Genomic DNA, 14,346 nt, shown 5'->3' with positions numbered 1-14,346 from the left:
AGTGGGAGAAGTGGGAAGTTAGGTATTAGTGATATGAGTGGAAAATAATTCACGCATAGTCAAAAATTAGGTGCTCACATCCGAGGAGTTGAAAAGTGTAACCCACATAAGATTTGCTCGTGCAGATGCAAGCACACTCAATTGATGAAACTAATTGATACTGCTCTCTCCGACATAGGCGGATCTAGGATTTGAAGGTGGCGGGTGCCATAATTTCTTTTAATGTACACCTTATAATGATTAAAACAAAGTTTGGTAGAAACGTTTATTGGATTATTTTTAGTTTATTCGGGTCAACTTAATAGGTATTTTTTATTTGCAAATACGAAAATTACATCTTAGAGATCAAAAAACAAACAGAATTAGCATTTTAAATAAGAAAATAAACCTTTATTATATATAACAATAAAAGTAAAATCAATATTTTTACTAGGAAATTACGTCTTTTTCTGTATGTGAAAAATAAATTCACACAAGAAAGAGAACATCTTCATTAAGGGAATCACACCGGAATAAAAAAATTAAAAAATATATCTTCAATAGATAAATTATACCCCATAAGTATGAAATTAAATAAACTACAAGTTCCCAAAAATCAAAATCATAAATCTCATATCTTTTTTAAGCAATGCTTACTTCTTATCATAATTTAATAGTAAATAAATTTAAATTATATTTAATAACAATAGAATAACACAAATTGTTATGATATAAAAAAAAAAGATGAAAAATGAATTTGATCTCAATCCAAAATTTTCATCAAGACCCAAGTTTCTCAGATTTAAAAGAAGAAAACCCATATATTTGAGATTAAGAGGAATGTTTTTTTATAGAATTTTAATTTTTTTGAGTCTCTTTTTTAAGTGTTCTTGCTAGAGACCACATATAAATAATAGAATAGAGGAAAGAAAAATATAAAAAATAACAAAACGACAAATAAAAAATTGGGAGGTAGCCGAAAAGATAACTGACTCGGATAAAAAGAAATAAAAAGCACAAAGAAAAGGAAAAGTCGAACAAGATTCAAGATAAATTGCACCTTGAATTACACCTGAAAAAAGCTTTCAAAAAGGTCTACCAGCCATGGCACCTTTATCTAGTTTACAATTGCGGGTGGCAGGATCAAATATTAACCTAGTTTAGGAAAATTTTAACATAAGTATATGATAATTTTATCATCTTAGCGGGTGCCATGCCACCCCATTCTAAAGGGGTGGATCCGCCACTGCCCTCCGATCTACTTAATTGATTTTTTTTATGGTCTACAATATTTGATTTTTTTAGATATCAAGAAGGAACTAACTTCTTTTTTCCAAAGTTATCTTTGGAGTAAAGAGCGTAGGAGTATTTGTTGTATTTCCAATGAACAAATTAAGGTTAATATGGTTAATTTCATTATTAACACCTATGCATTTCATAAACCATCTATAGGGTTCACATATAATACACATGCGTTTATAGTCCGTCTATAGGGTTCATGACACATCATTATGCACATAACTATTTATAAACTCAAAGCGGCATGATTCACATTATATCAAGGTCGCAAGTTTCCAGATTATTGGAACACTTCGTGTTCATATAAAGACAATACAAGTTTCATCACAAATCAATGATGACATTTATTCAAACACTTCACTTCTTGCTGAAAAGCCTTCAATAGGAAATCTCCCCAGCTGAGGTCCTCCTCCATCTTCTGTTTCCAAGCCTAAATGATCGATACATACAATCATACACTACAAAATGGATTCCTTACCTCACCAGAAAATTTCATAAGAAATAGATCTAGAAGGTTATATCAAACACTTTAAAGAGTGTGGTACTCTCCCCTTAATTATGAGCAACAAAGGAATTAACCCATATTAATCAAAATCTTAGTAGCTCTTAGGTTTAATAGTATAGCAGATAACCTTCTTTTTACTGGTATAAGAGCAGGCAACCAACACCAAGTATGATACTAACAAATGAACATGCTCAGGTGTAAAAGAAAACTGAATGAGTGGACATGTATTCAGATGAATATGGAAAGAACAAACCTGATAAGAGTCAAGGAGATGGTCATCCAGCCAATGGTGTAGTCAGGAATCACGCCAAGCCAAGGGTGTTCAACTTTTTTTAAAAATTTCCTGATGAAGGGGTGCAGCGAAAATTTTAAGTCAAACCATGCAGTATTTAGCTAAACGGTTTAGCTAAAAAAGCCACTATCAGCAACATAAATTCGTTCATATTTAATTCAACATGAAGTGAAGAGCAACAAACCAACCAAAAGAGAGAGAGAGAGAAAGAAGAGAAACGGTTGCGGAGGCAACCTTGTGGTGGTCGATGACGGCTGCGATGGTGGGACTGGCGGAGGCAAAATTGCAGCTGCCGAAGAATAGAACGTTAGAAGCCTAGAACCAAAGGAGAAAGAGAGAGTCGAGAGGGTTTGTAAGTCGGTAGAGAGCCATTTGTTAAGGAAATTTTGCAGAGTTTGACTTTGAACATTCAGTTATGGGGAAAAATAGTGGGCGGATAAAAATGTTATCAACGAGACTCGAACCTCTGCACTCCATCCCCAATTTGAACACACTTAGGCGCTAGGCTGTGATATTCATCTGTGTCAAGGATGTTCAAAAATTATTATATACTTATATACAGTGGTATTTGACCTATATTATATACTTATATACAGTGATATTTGACCTATATACACAGTTAATTTTCTGGCAAAGGGCGTTCGCTTGACCACCCTTTGAACACTGTAGCTCCGCCACTGCTTCCAGCCCAATCTGGAGGTTGTATTGTAACTGTGAACGCACCATTTGCCATGTCTTCGTGTTGCATTCTTTCAATTTCCAGGGCCGAATTGGCAACAAACCAGCTACACCAGTTTACCTCAATGCTTCTTAGAGATGCAGCATCTTCAAAAGGAGAAGGGATTTCCTTAAGCTGCTTACATTTTGTTAAAACCAAACATTCAAGCATAGGAAAAGCATCCTCAGAGACAGACCACCGGGCAATATTGAGGTCGTCCAGTTCTAAGTATTTGAGTTCAGGGAACTCTGAATCTTTTACTTCCCATTCATCCCCTTCAAATGCTCTGAGAAGTAACTTTAGAATCTCCAAGTTAGGCAGTTCTGCAATACTCGAAATTTGGCTCCAAGGCAGACGAAACTTTGACAAAGTCAATTCCCTTGGTCTTGAGGGGAAACTGAAGACATGTGGAAGTTTAGCTGGATAGCTGTTGGAAACAAGCTTAAGAGACTTGAGGCAGCTTAGAAACTCTAATCTGGGGAAATGAACACACCTACCCTTCACTTTCTCTGAATAACCAAATGTCCCCGAAAATATGCAACTTAGCTTTCTCAAATTTGGCATCTTTTTTAATATTATTTCTGCATCTTCACCATAAGAGAGACGTGGAGTGGAAAACGTTTCCAAATTATCCAATTGGTAATTAGCAAGAGATTCACTCATGTTCTCATGCAGACTGAATGAAGCACGACGTTTTACATGTATATGCCTCAATTTAACCATCTTCAAAAGAGAGGAAGGTAATATCACCTCTCCACCCAATCCTCTTACCACAAAAGTTTCAAGATTCCAAAGCTTAGCTATGGATGAAGGAATTGAATTTGCATCAGTTTGAGCAGCAAAGTATCTCATATGAATTATATACTGTATCTCACCGGGAAAAGTACCACCTATGTTAAATGATTCTAAATCCAACACCTTAACAAGTTTGAAGTTGTCGAAGATGAAGGAGATATCACGCGGCCATGACAAGCTGTCCAAATCAATCACATTGAATATTAAAGAGCGAATGTTCGAGCGAGATGTCTGCCACAGATCAATCTGATCCTGGGAAGAATGAACAAATAACCGGTATTCCTCAGGCTTTTCAGGAAACATATCCTCTCAATTGAATCTAATTCAGAAAAAACAATAATATAAGCCCATGAAAATGAAAGTTCGGATAAAAAATAATAGAACAGAATCAGTTTAGTTCTTATACCTATTAATCCGCATCAGGAAATTCTCTTGCTTGGCCTTTTCCAAGCAGAATTGATGCAACATATCATGAATGCGGCATATTTTCACCTTGCCATTTGGTCTCTTCTTCATGCCCATCACAAGATTTCTGCTAATAAGATCTTCCAAAAGAACTTGTGCAACATCTTCTGGTGCTTGTACAAATCCTTCCGATAGCCACAATCGAGTCAATTTGGAGACTCGATATTTTCACCTTGCCATTTGGTCTCTTCTTCATGCCCATCACAAGATTTCTGCTAATAAGATCTTCCAAAAGAACTTGTGCAACATCTTCTGGTGCTTGTACAAATCCTTCCGATAGCCACAATCGAGTCAATTTGGAGACTCGAATATCCTTGCCCTTCAAAAGTCCTCCAAAATAGAGAAAATAAGGCTTTATACGGTCTGGTAAATTCTTGTAACTGAATCCAATTATAGGCATGCTCTCTCCCAAGCTATCCATGTTTTGCGCACCTAAACTTTCTTCTACGTCTTCCCACAAATATGCTTTCTTCTTTTTCTCTTTCTAAATACCAGCAACTAACACAATGAAGAGAGGCAGCCCTCCACAACTTTTTGCTAACCGAAATCCCACATCTCTAAGTTCAGTTGGACAGCTCTCTCCTTGAAACACCTCTTTCTGTAACAATGTCCAACTATCATCATCTCTGAATAAACGAAGATGATAGGGTTTGCTTTCACATTTAGCATAACTTGCAATGTCACTCAGCCGTGTAGTCAAAATAATTCTACTCCCTTTCTGAGAATCTCTAAAGCACATATGTAAATTGTCCCACACTTCCTTGGCCCACACATCATCAATGAGAATTAAGAATCTCTTGGTCAATAAAAATTTACGCAGCTCATCAGCTAATTCCCCATCTCCTTTTTCAGGGCGATCAGCAGGCTCAAGAACATCATTCAAAATGGTAAGCAGCAGCTCTCTCCATGTATACACTTGAGTCACATGACACTTACCATGAACATCAAAGAGTCGCGTAACTATCAAATCATTGTAAATCTTCTCAGCAAGAGTAGTTTTACCGATTCCCGGCATGCCCACCAATGAGATGACATCTAGCTGAGACGGTCCTCCAAGTAGCTGCTTCTTTATGTGATCCATTGCCTCCTGTAAACACTTCATTTCTTCATTTGATCTTGGTGTATTGGCTGATAAAGACGGCACAAGATCAGTGGTCTTTGCAACTTTGTGCACAGGCACATCTAACTTCTTTCTTTCACAAGTCTCACTAACAACTTCATTTACAAGCTTAATATTGTCAACAACTTTAGAGATCCAAAGAAATTTGTACCAGAGTGGATGAGAACTGGCTAAGCAAGAGTCAATGACGAACTCCGCCTTGTATGCCATTTCAGTAACACTTGTTACAAGGTCATAAACTTCATCATGCTCGTCATAGTTTTCTGCAAAATGATCAGATAGACACAATAAGACCTCCTTAACTGATCCGATCTGACACTTCATCTCAATTATACAATCGAGCTTAGAACACAACAGCTCATCCAATTTTCCCAAGAAGCAATTGAGAAATCCTAATCAGTTTGTCTTGTGCAAGCTATTAGACCAATCTGGAACTTTAGGAATGATCATTTTGACCTCTGCCTCCACAAACTTGAGCAATTGTTTGACATCAGAGAGATGTAACATGTAATACCAAGCAGGTCTGTAACCCCTAATGGAGAAGAAACAGACATACATTGTACGGTCATTGACACCTTGAATACGTTTCACGAGGTCGTGGAGTTCTTGACGCATATTGTGGTATTGTACAATATCTTCAATAAATGAGCCCAAGTACACTAGTTGCTTTTTGATTATTGGGATTCGGTTCTTCAGAAAAGAGATTGAACCAGCATCGCAATCAAGCACTCTGTCCAGGTGGTTCAATAAGAAGTTGATAAGGCCTTCGACATCTGTCAAATTCGTGTTGCACAATGATGCATCCAGAAATTGAAAGCATACTTCTCTGACTGCTACCTTGACAGACTCGATCTCCTGTAGGAAATCAAATATTTTCCGGGTGTTGATTCCATCCATAAAACTCTCATAGCTAAAACTGCTAATCAGTGCTGCCTTGTGAGCAGCCACTTCGGCACGCATCAGCAGATCATCCAATTTTTCAAGCTCCGTTTGTTGCCTGAGAAGATCTATGAGAAAGGCTCTAAAGAAAATAAGCTCGTCATAAGCATTTTCCATCAGATCCCAAATTGGAGCTTCCAGTGTGGCTTTGTGTTCTAGCAGATTTGTCAAGCTTTTCTCATATTTGATTAGCATAAAAGCCAAAGTCAAAAGCTGAAGCGAAAGATTGACCTTCCTGCTTTTGCTGCTATCCAAAGCCTCCTCATAAGATAAACGAAGAGCAGCTTCGGCCTCAGTTGCTAGAGTACCCATATCTGCCAAGAGATCATTTTGCTTCTTGCTTTCACAGTACTGAATTGGGGGATTAACGAAAAATGTTACCAGGACCAACAACCCGTGGTAAAAACCTTTTCCCCTTATCTTTATCATTAATTTTCAGGTTGGCTTCATCATTTAGCAGCAGATTTTTGAGAATATATTCATAAAACGCCATAAAAACTTCATCGATCTTCGAGCTATCAAAAGAGGATGATTTCGGTGAGGATCTCAGCATGGTGAAATAAGAATTAACTGTTTCAAAGTTAATAGGAAGAAAGTTCAATAGATTGATCATACGATGATCTGGTGTAGATGATGCAGAAATACTGGGACACATCTGTGTAATCGCTGCCTTAAAAAACTTATACAAAAGAAGAAATTGACAATGACAGATAAATTCTCATGTTTATTTTTCTTTCTTTTTTCGATAGATAGTATAATTGCCCTCTCGAAATCAATTGATGTATCGAGTCCTTCGTCCAATTCGTCGCCAACAGAGTAAGACATGAGCATAGCCGCTGGTGCAGTCACAGATTGAATTAGGGTCAAAACATCAGTTAACTGAGTTTGCTCTTTGTGCTGCTCCAGTGAATCCATGAGAAAGGTTCTCATGAAAGTCAGCTCTTCCCGAGAATGAACCATCATGGTGTTTTGAGAATATAGAATCCTTATCTGCATGACCTCGACAAGGAAATGGTTAAACTTCACTTGCAAAGGAAGAAGCATATGGTCTACTTCTGTAGTCTTCTCCAAATCCACATCACACAAGGAGTAGATTCCAATTCCTGCCTCTTTGGCCAGAGCTTCTATATATGATAGTAGAGAACTCAATCCTCCGCACAAGATGTCTGAGTTTCGATGCATCAAGAGATATCCAGAAAGGTAACCAACTCCATCTTCGAGCCATCGAAATTGATGAGAAAAGGCATCTCTCAAGCTAGCATCACCAATTTTTAGCTCTTCCAGATCACCTCTGACAGAATTACTAAACTCACTAGCCAGATCCAGTATTGGAGCTTTTGGTACTGATGAAAATGACGCTTTCAGAACACTGATATACAGCTTCCTCCATTCAGGCCTAATAGGACTTATCCTTTCCATAAATTTAGAAAACTTGGACTCGAAGTCAGGACCAGGAATCACATCCTCTTCCCATTTAGGACATGCAGGCGATGACACACGTGCCAGGTAATCGTCATACTTCTCCCAACATAAGATAGATAGGGATGCTGCATTGGAAGCTATATCCTCAGCAAGGGTGAAGAGATCCTTCATTTTCTCATGCTCAATGCACTGCCTTGTTGTAAACTTGAGCAAGACTCCTAGATTTTTCAGCTTTTTCGAAAGGAGTGGATATTGGTAAAATTTTCCTGACAGTGTATAAACACCATCAGGGCAAACTGCTGCGACAAGGTTCACCATATCCATAGTGAGTCGACTAGATGGTGGCTTTGAAGCTTTGATTTGCTCAGCAATAATCTCAGGTTTAATTATTTGCAGCACCTCTGAAATCATCCTCATTGCATCACTCGTCAGGCCTTGATCATTCAAGAGAGAAAGTATCTTAGAAAAGCCATCATAAGCTTCTATTAATAGGGGACTAAGCTGTGTAGATATCCAATTCTCAGAGCTATGCTTCTCCAGTATGTCCAGAAAATGATATAAACGATATAGAATACTTTTAGCATATTCCAATTGATCCTTGGTCGAACTATCTAAATGTCTCGTCTTTACACACTCTCTGATGGTTCTTCTTATTGCAGAGCAAGAATCCTTGGCCATTTAATTGTTGATTAGAGATAAATTCCTGTAAGTAATGAAATGAACATATTCAGAGCTTAGTCAAAATTCCTGTAACATATTATCAAAACTCTAATTCGAATTCCAACCAACAGCTTAGTCAATTATTCGAAGCTACCATGTTAAGGTGCAACAGTGGCAGAGAATCAGCTCCTATTTACGGTAAGAATTTTTTTGCCTTTTTTTTCTGCTTGAACATTGCATTTGTTTGACCCCAACCCAACAAAGAATCTTAAGAGGCAGCAGAAAAATCAACTGAGCTAATGGGCTATTGCATGAACTACTTTGACAAAAGTTCATTTGTATTAATCCAAAACTAGTGACAAGCAGAAACTTCCAAAATAAGTTCAGAAATGAAAATACGCAAACTACTTTCAAATTCCATCATTCCACATGTTCTGAAATGTCTTGTGCAACCAGCTGATTTCAAGAAAAACAAAATAAGGAAAAAACTCAAACCAATATTTTATAGGTAGTTCAGCACCAGGAAATGTCATTGTATGTCCCTTGTTTAAGCCACTCTTTATATTTTATTCCATTTTAGTAAACTTTTTAAATATAGATCCAACAACAAACGACCGCTTCGATCTCCGCATTTCTCTCCTCCTTCTTCTTCCTATATGATGTTCCCTTGACAAACAAACTCATAAAAAACAATTATTTGATTCAATCAAAGATTTTAACATCGTAACTTTTACATTTAATTAAGCCAACTTTTTGGTATTATTTGGATAAGTAGTAAATTTTTATTTTAATCCCCAAGGAAGGGCCTTATGGTCTAAAAACAACATTGGTAATCAAGATTCGAATTCCAACTTAGACGAAAAAAAGTGAAATAGTTAGGCCTATAAATATCATTTTGGATGAAAGTTAAGTAACAGACTTGACTTCATCATCTTCTCTTTTCTTTTCATCATTGGAACCCAAGGCTATTAACTCATTTTCCTGATAACCCATTGGCGATCAGGTTTGAGGTATTAATATCAGAATAAAAGAACCAAAAACTAGAATGAATAAAAGCAAAATAAAGAAAAAGAAATATACCACGCAACTTACTTTATATAATGGTGGAAATATAACTTCGAAGCCCTCTTGAAACACCTTTTTACAAGTCCTCGTTACGTCCAAAAAACAAACACCAGTGTCCTGCAACAAATAAAGCAAAAGGAGAAAAAAATGGTTTCAATTTGCTTTTCTTCTCTCTTCTTGGGAGGAGAGGAGGGGAGGAGGGTGGGAAATCTACCTGTTTAATGCAGAGCAAAATCATAGAGAATTAACCATCCTTGAGAAATGCTCACCCATTGAAGTTCACAAGAATGAGATTAAGTAAAACCACTTTGGAAGAAGAGAGTAAGAATTGTTCAGTGTCTGCCCTGCCTAGCTGACATATCTTGTGCATTCAATGATTTTATTAAATATATTACTGCCCTTCTCTATGTGAAATAACAGATTAGAAGCAACAAACTATGACAAAAAAGAGTTGACCAACTAGCTTAATTAGTCTTTTCAAGCTCTTGCAAAGGCCAGCAAAAGAGTTGACTTTTATTTTTTAATGTTTATATATTCATCATTGTCAGCATATGAACTTAGTAGATGGTCGAGATTGCATCGGGACAATTTAAGGGACTAACAGTTTGCTTTGAAATATTTGACATTTTAGAAAAAACAAATATTTTTTTTCAAATTTACCATTATCGGTCCAACTAGTGTGGGGCGACTAAAGTCGCCATGAAAAGTCTTTTAGTGATGACTTTTAGGGGTCACTATGAATAAGTATCAAAAATGGGGCTATTGGGACTATTCTCGGCGACGCTCAAGTTGCCACAAAAGTCTTTTTTGGGTATTTTTTTACTTTCTGTAGCAACTTTAGTCGCGATAAAAAGTTTCATTTCTTGTAGTGGATGTCTCACAAGAGTTGAGTCTTTAAGGCAAGTATGAAAAAAGGCAAAACTGCAAAAGACGGGAAAAAAACAATAAAGAAAATAAAGTTCCTTTTATATTGGAGGAAATTGGGTCGTGAGCCCCACTGTCAGACACCTTTATATAGTGATTGAAATCCTTATATGACCAAGAAACAAACACTATCGTCCCGCAACTAATAGTGCAACAGTTAGTAACAAAGAGTTTTATTTTACCTTTTTCTTGCTTTTTATTATTTGGAGGGAGGGAGATGTGTAAATATGTGAGCTCTAGCTAATAAAGCCATTACAGGTTTCATCAAAATTAAATTGTTTATTTCTACCAATTTATTGTTGAAAATCCTTCAGCAGATTATCCACTTAGCTCAGATCCTCCATTTTCAACTTGCAAACTTGAATAAATGTACATAAAAGAAAGGAATTTTCTTGCTCACCAGAAAATTTCACAAGAAGAACATATAGAAAGTATATCAAAAACCTTAAAACCTGAGTGCACCGCTTCCAATATTATGAGCAAGAAAGGGAATCGAACCATCATAAAAATTTCGATTAATCTTCACATCTCAGTTTGAAAGATGTAAGTACAATACTGACAAATCTGATATTAACAAAAAAAAAAAAAGGAAAATGAGTGGGAAAGTAAATTACATGAACATACCACATAAGAGCCAAAGAAAAAGATCTTCTAGCCCGATCTGGAGGCTGTATAGTAACTGTGGACGCATGGTTTTCCATATCTTCATGTTGCATTCATTGAATTTCCTTGGTTGACTTGGCAGCAGATTAGGTGCACCAGTTTACTTACATGCGTGTTAGAGGTGTTGCATCACCAAAATGAGAAGGGATTTCCTTAGGCCTCTTTCATTTAGTTAAAGCCAAACGTTTTAGCTTAGGAAAGCATCCACGGAGACAAACCAAACCAATGTGCGATGATGAGATTGTTAGATTTTAAATATTTAAGTTCAGGAAAGTCTGAATCTTTCACTTTCCAGTGATCCCCTTCAAAGGCTTTGAGGAATAACTTTAGGATCTCCAAGTTAGGTGGTTCTACAATGGTCGAGATTTGGGTCCAAGATAGACGAAACTTTGACAAAGTCAATCCGTTAGTTTCTCAAGGAAATTGAACTCGTGAGGAAGTTTAGCTGGATAGCTGTAGGAAACCAGCTTGAGGGATTCAAGGTGACTTAGAAACTCTAATCCGGGAAGAAGGCCACACCTACCCATTGGATTGGATGGACTACCAGAATTGGAAAAAACCCAGACTATACACAAGTCTTATGTGATGTTACACCAAAAAAGGTCGATCAAATCAGTAGACCATGACCACCACTTCATGCCTTAAGAATACTTTTTCACTGGGCTTAAATGTAGCTGGCCTACGTTAGCAACAGCCTTATCCAGTATGCCAAGAGCGGGTGTTTTTGACATATGCTATTATGACTAGCAGGGCTACAAAATGAAGCTGGCATCATGCTCCGGAAGATGTATTGCACTAAGAAAGAACAAAAGCCTCGGTTATTCTATGCCAACACCTTGACCAGGTATATGAGGCCTTTCAGGGTCACTCTTCTTCTGAAGACCCCTGAAATGCCTCATATACCTGGTCAAGTGTTGGCATAGAATAACCAAGGCTGATTTTCTTTCTTAGCTCGGAGTATGATGCTAACCACATTTAAGCCCTGCCAGTCATAATACCATACGTCAAAAACGCCCGCTCTCCGCTAACCCTCGTATTGTGAGCATTCCGAATAAGTGGTTGCTAACGAAGGCCAACTACATGTGTGCCTCCTTGGAAAAGTATTTATAAGGCATGGAGTGGTGGTCCTGGTCTACTGATTTGATCTGACTTGCTTTGGTATTCCCATCGTATAAGACTCGTCGCAAGTCTGTATACTCTAGGCTCCTTTTGCAATTCGTAGTCCATCCAATCCAATCTGGAAATCCTAGAAAGGCATTAAGATCCTCTGATGCAACCGAGAGGTCAACACCCCAAACTACTGGCACTCTGAATTGAGGGCGCCAGTTGGCATACAATTCCTGCACCATAGTCAGATTGCCTGGATGGCCACCTCACGCAAAACTCTCCATTGCCTATCATCCTTCTGATTTTTCAACACCCCAGGAGCCCTCCGCAAAGGACGTACCTCTTTGCAGCTAACTTCTTAAAGGATTTCTTGGCGGCACCATCCACAAATGTAAGAGCAGGAGCTGCTGGTTTCTGTCTCTTGGCCCAGAGGCTGCTGCCCCGCTTTCTGTTCAGGAGTAAGTTTCGTCTTGCCTTTGTCTCTGGCAGAAGCTCAGGATGTGGAAGGCTTAGCCTGAGTGGCTTTCGCTTTCGGAGCCTTAGCTTTTGGAGCCATGAGTAGGTACCTGCAAAAGAAACAACTTCAGATAGTTGCCCCAGCTGTACGAATACAATAGCAGTCAGGTCTATGACTTTCCCATTAGGTTCAGTTATCAGGCACCGTAGTTAACCAATGACATTAATATGAAGTATGGAAGAGTGCACAATTCAGCTATCTAGTTGCCTGCGACTAGTTCCGAGCAACTTCAACTTCAGGTTGTGCAATCAATTCCAAATAGTTAGCTTTTTCCAGAAAACTACCATACACGCAACCCTTTGCAATGATTCATAAAGCCCACAGAAGTTGGTTCATACACATGAACATATCAGGTATCATACTACTCTTTCAAGTCTCGCCACAAAGTTATGTAACACAACTGCTCAAAACTAATTATAGAAGGCCAGTAACCAACCAGAAGGGAGCATACTTCAGGAAAATTATAGAGAAAACACTAGCATACATGGAACTAAAAGCTTAGATCACGCACTTAAGCACATATGACATTAATTGATTTTCGAGTCCCCAACCACTCTAGTAATTACACAGAAAAGCACAAGATCAAGCACATAAGAGCACTAACAACCATAAATCAGCTGGAGTAAAATTCTGTCAAGAGGTACTCAGACTTCCCTCTTCTAGTCAAATACAGCTCTATCATATATTAACAAATTCATTTGCACCAACTTAAGGATAGTACACATCATTGCATGGACAGTGGAGCCATAGCACATGATTATTTACACATGCAAGTTTAGATAAATAAGATTGAAGAGTATTCAACCTTCTTCCTACCCAATCAATTTTAACAGTATCAAGCAGTGAAAATACCTAAAACAGCAAAAGAAACACTTAATGGCAGGTAATATAACTTAACCGTAACACAAACTACCACAAGCTTCCTACTTGATTCAACAAGCGCCACCCCACACTTATGTAATTAAGCATATCAAACATGTGTGTGCGTGTGTGTGTATATATATCAAGGAAATGGCAGCCAGGTATGAAGGACACATTCACAACACTATATTTCCAAGGTAGGAGCTCAAACGGGAGCGACACCGGTTCAAATCACAACCTAAGATCCAGCACCAACATAAAATGTTCTGAACTGTTGTCTCAAAAGAATAAGCAGAGAGCAAAGCAGCTCTTAGAGTGCTAGGACACACGTAACAAGCCGTCAACTCAAGAGGCACAAACACGAGACTAACATATGACTAAGCAAGGTGACCATGCGAAAGCCCCACAAATACTCTTACACTGCACACAAGTTCAATCAAAACTTATGAGTAGGCTACTCAGACTTCATCCCACAAGCCAAAGGTCACTGCGGCAATTAATCAAACATGTAGCAGGCATCGCACTTCATTGAGAACAAGCCAGCAAAGAAAAAGGACTTCCCTCCCCAGTATCAATGGGAATTATAGTTAATCCATAACACCAGCACCCAACTTCAACAATTTTCAAGGATCAAGCATGAATTTAGCACTTTAGGGCACTAACAAGGCAAAAGTTGTCATGTACTAGCGCGAACTGGAATGGGGCGGTGAACGAGGGAATTGGCTTGGAAGAGGAACTTCTAGTGCCCTGACCATGGCGGGTGGAGTCACCGGTGAAGCAGTGGTGCAGTATGGGGGGGGGGAGGGGGGAGGGATTTTTGGGTGCCTGAAAAGGTCCTGGTACGTGAGCCTGTTTTGAGCAAATTTCTTTTTTATTTAGTTTTTGTTATAAATATATTATATTATGGATTTTCATTTAGTACCCGGTTTTAAATAATCTTCATGAAGAAGCTTATACTCCACCAAGCTTATACTCCGCCATAAATATGTTTATCTATTTAGTACTCTATTAGAAA

At 38.1% G+C, this 14,346-nt stretch overlaps 1 protein-coding gene and 1 pseudogene across 1 annotated transcript; both read right to left on the bottom strand.

Moving 5' to 3' along the window:
• Positions 1–2,558: 2,558 nt before the first annotated feature.
• LOC142161795 (putative late blight resistance protein homolog R1B-12) lies at positions 2,559–14,126 on the bottom strand (annotated as a pseudogene).
• Positions 2,695–3,891, bottom strand: LOC107801318 (putative late blight resistance protein homolog R1B-13). Its single transcript, XM_075247398.1, has one exon. It carries the CDS (start codon positions 3,889–3,891, stop codon positions 2,695–2,697), a length of 1,197 nt encoding a protein of 398 aa, XP_075103499.1.
• Positions 14,127–14,346: the final 220 nt, after the last annotated feature.

Source organism: Nicotiana tabacum, chromosome 24 (genome assembly GCF_000715075.1).
Source record: "Nicotiana tabacum cultivar K326 chromosome 24, ASM71507v2, whole genome shotgun sequence".
Taxonomy (NCBI): Eukaryota; Viridiplantae; Streptophyta; class Magnoliopsida; order Solanales; family Solanaceae; genus Nicotiana; species Nicotiana tabacum.
The sequence above is the reverse complement of the archived record's forward strand: the minus strand, read 5'-3'. Positions and strand labels throughout refer to the sequence as shown.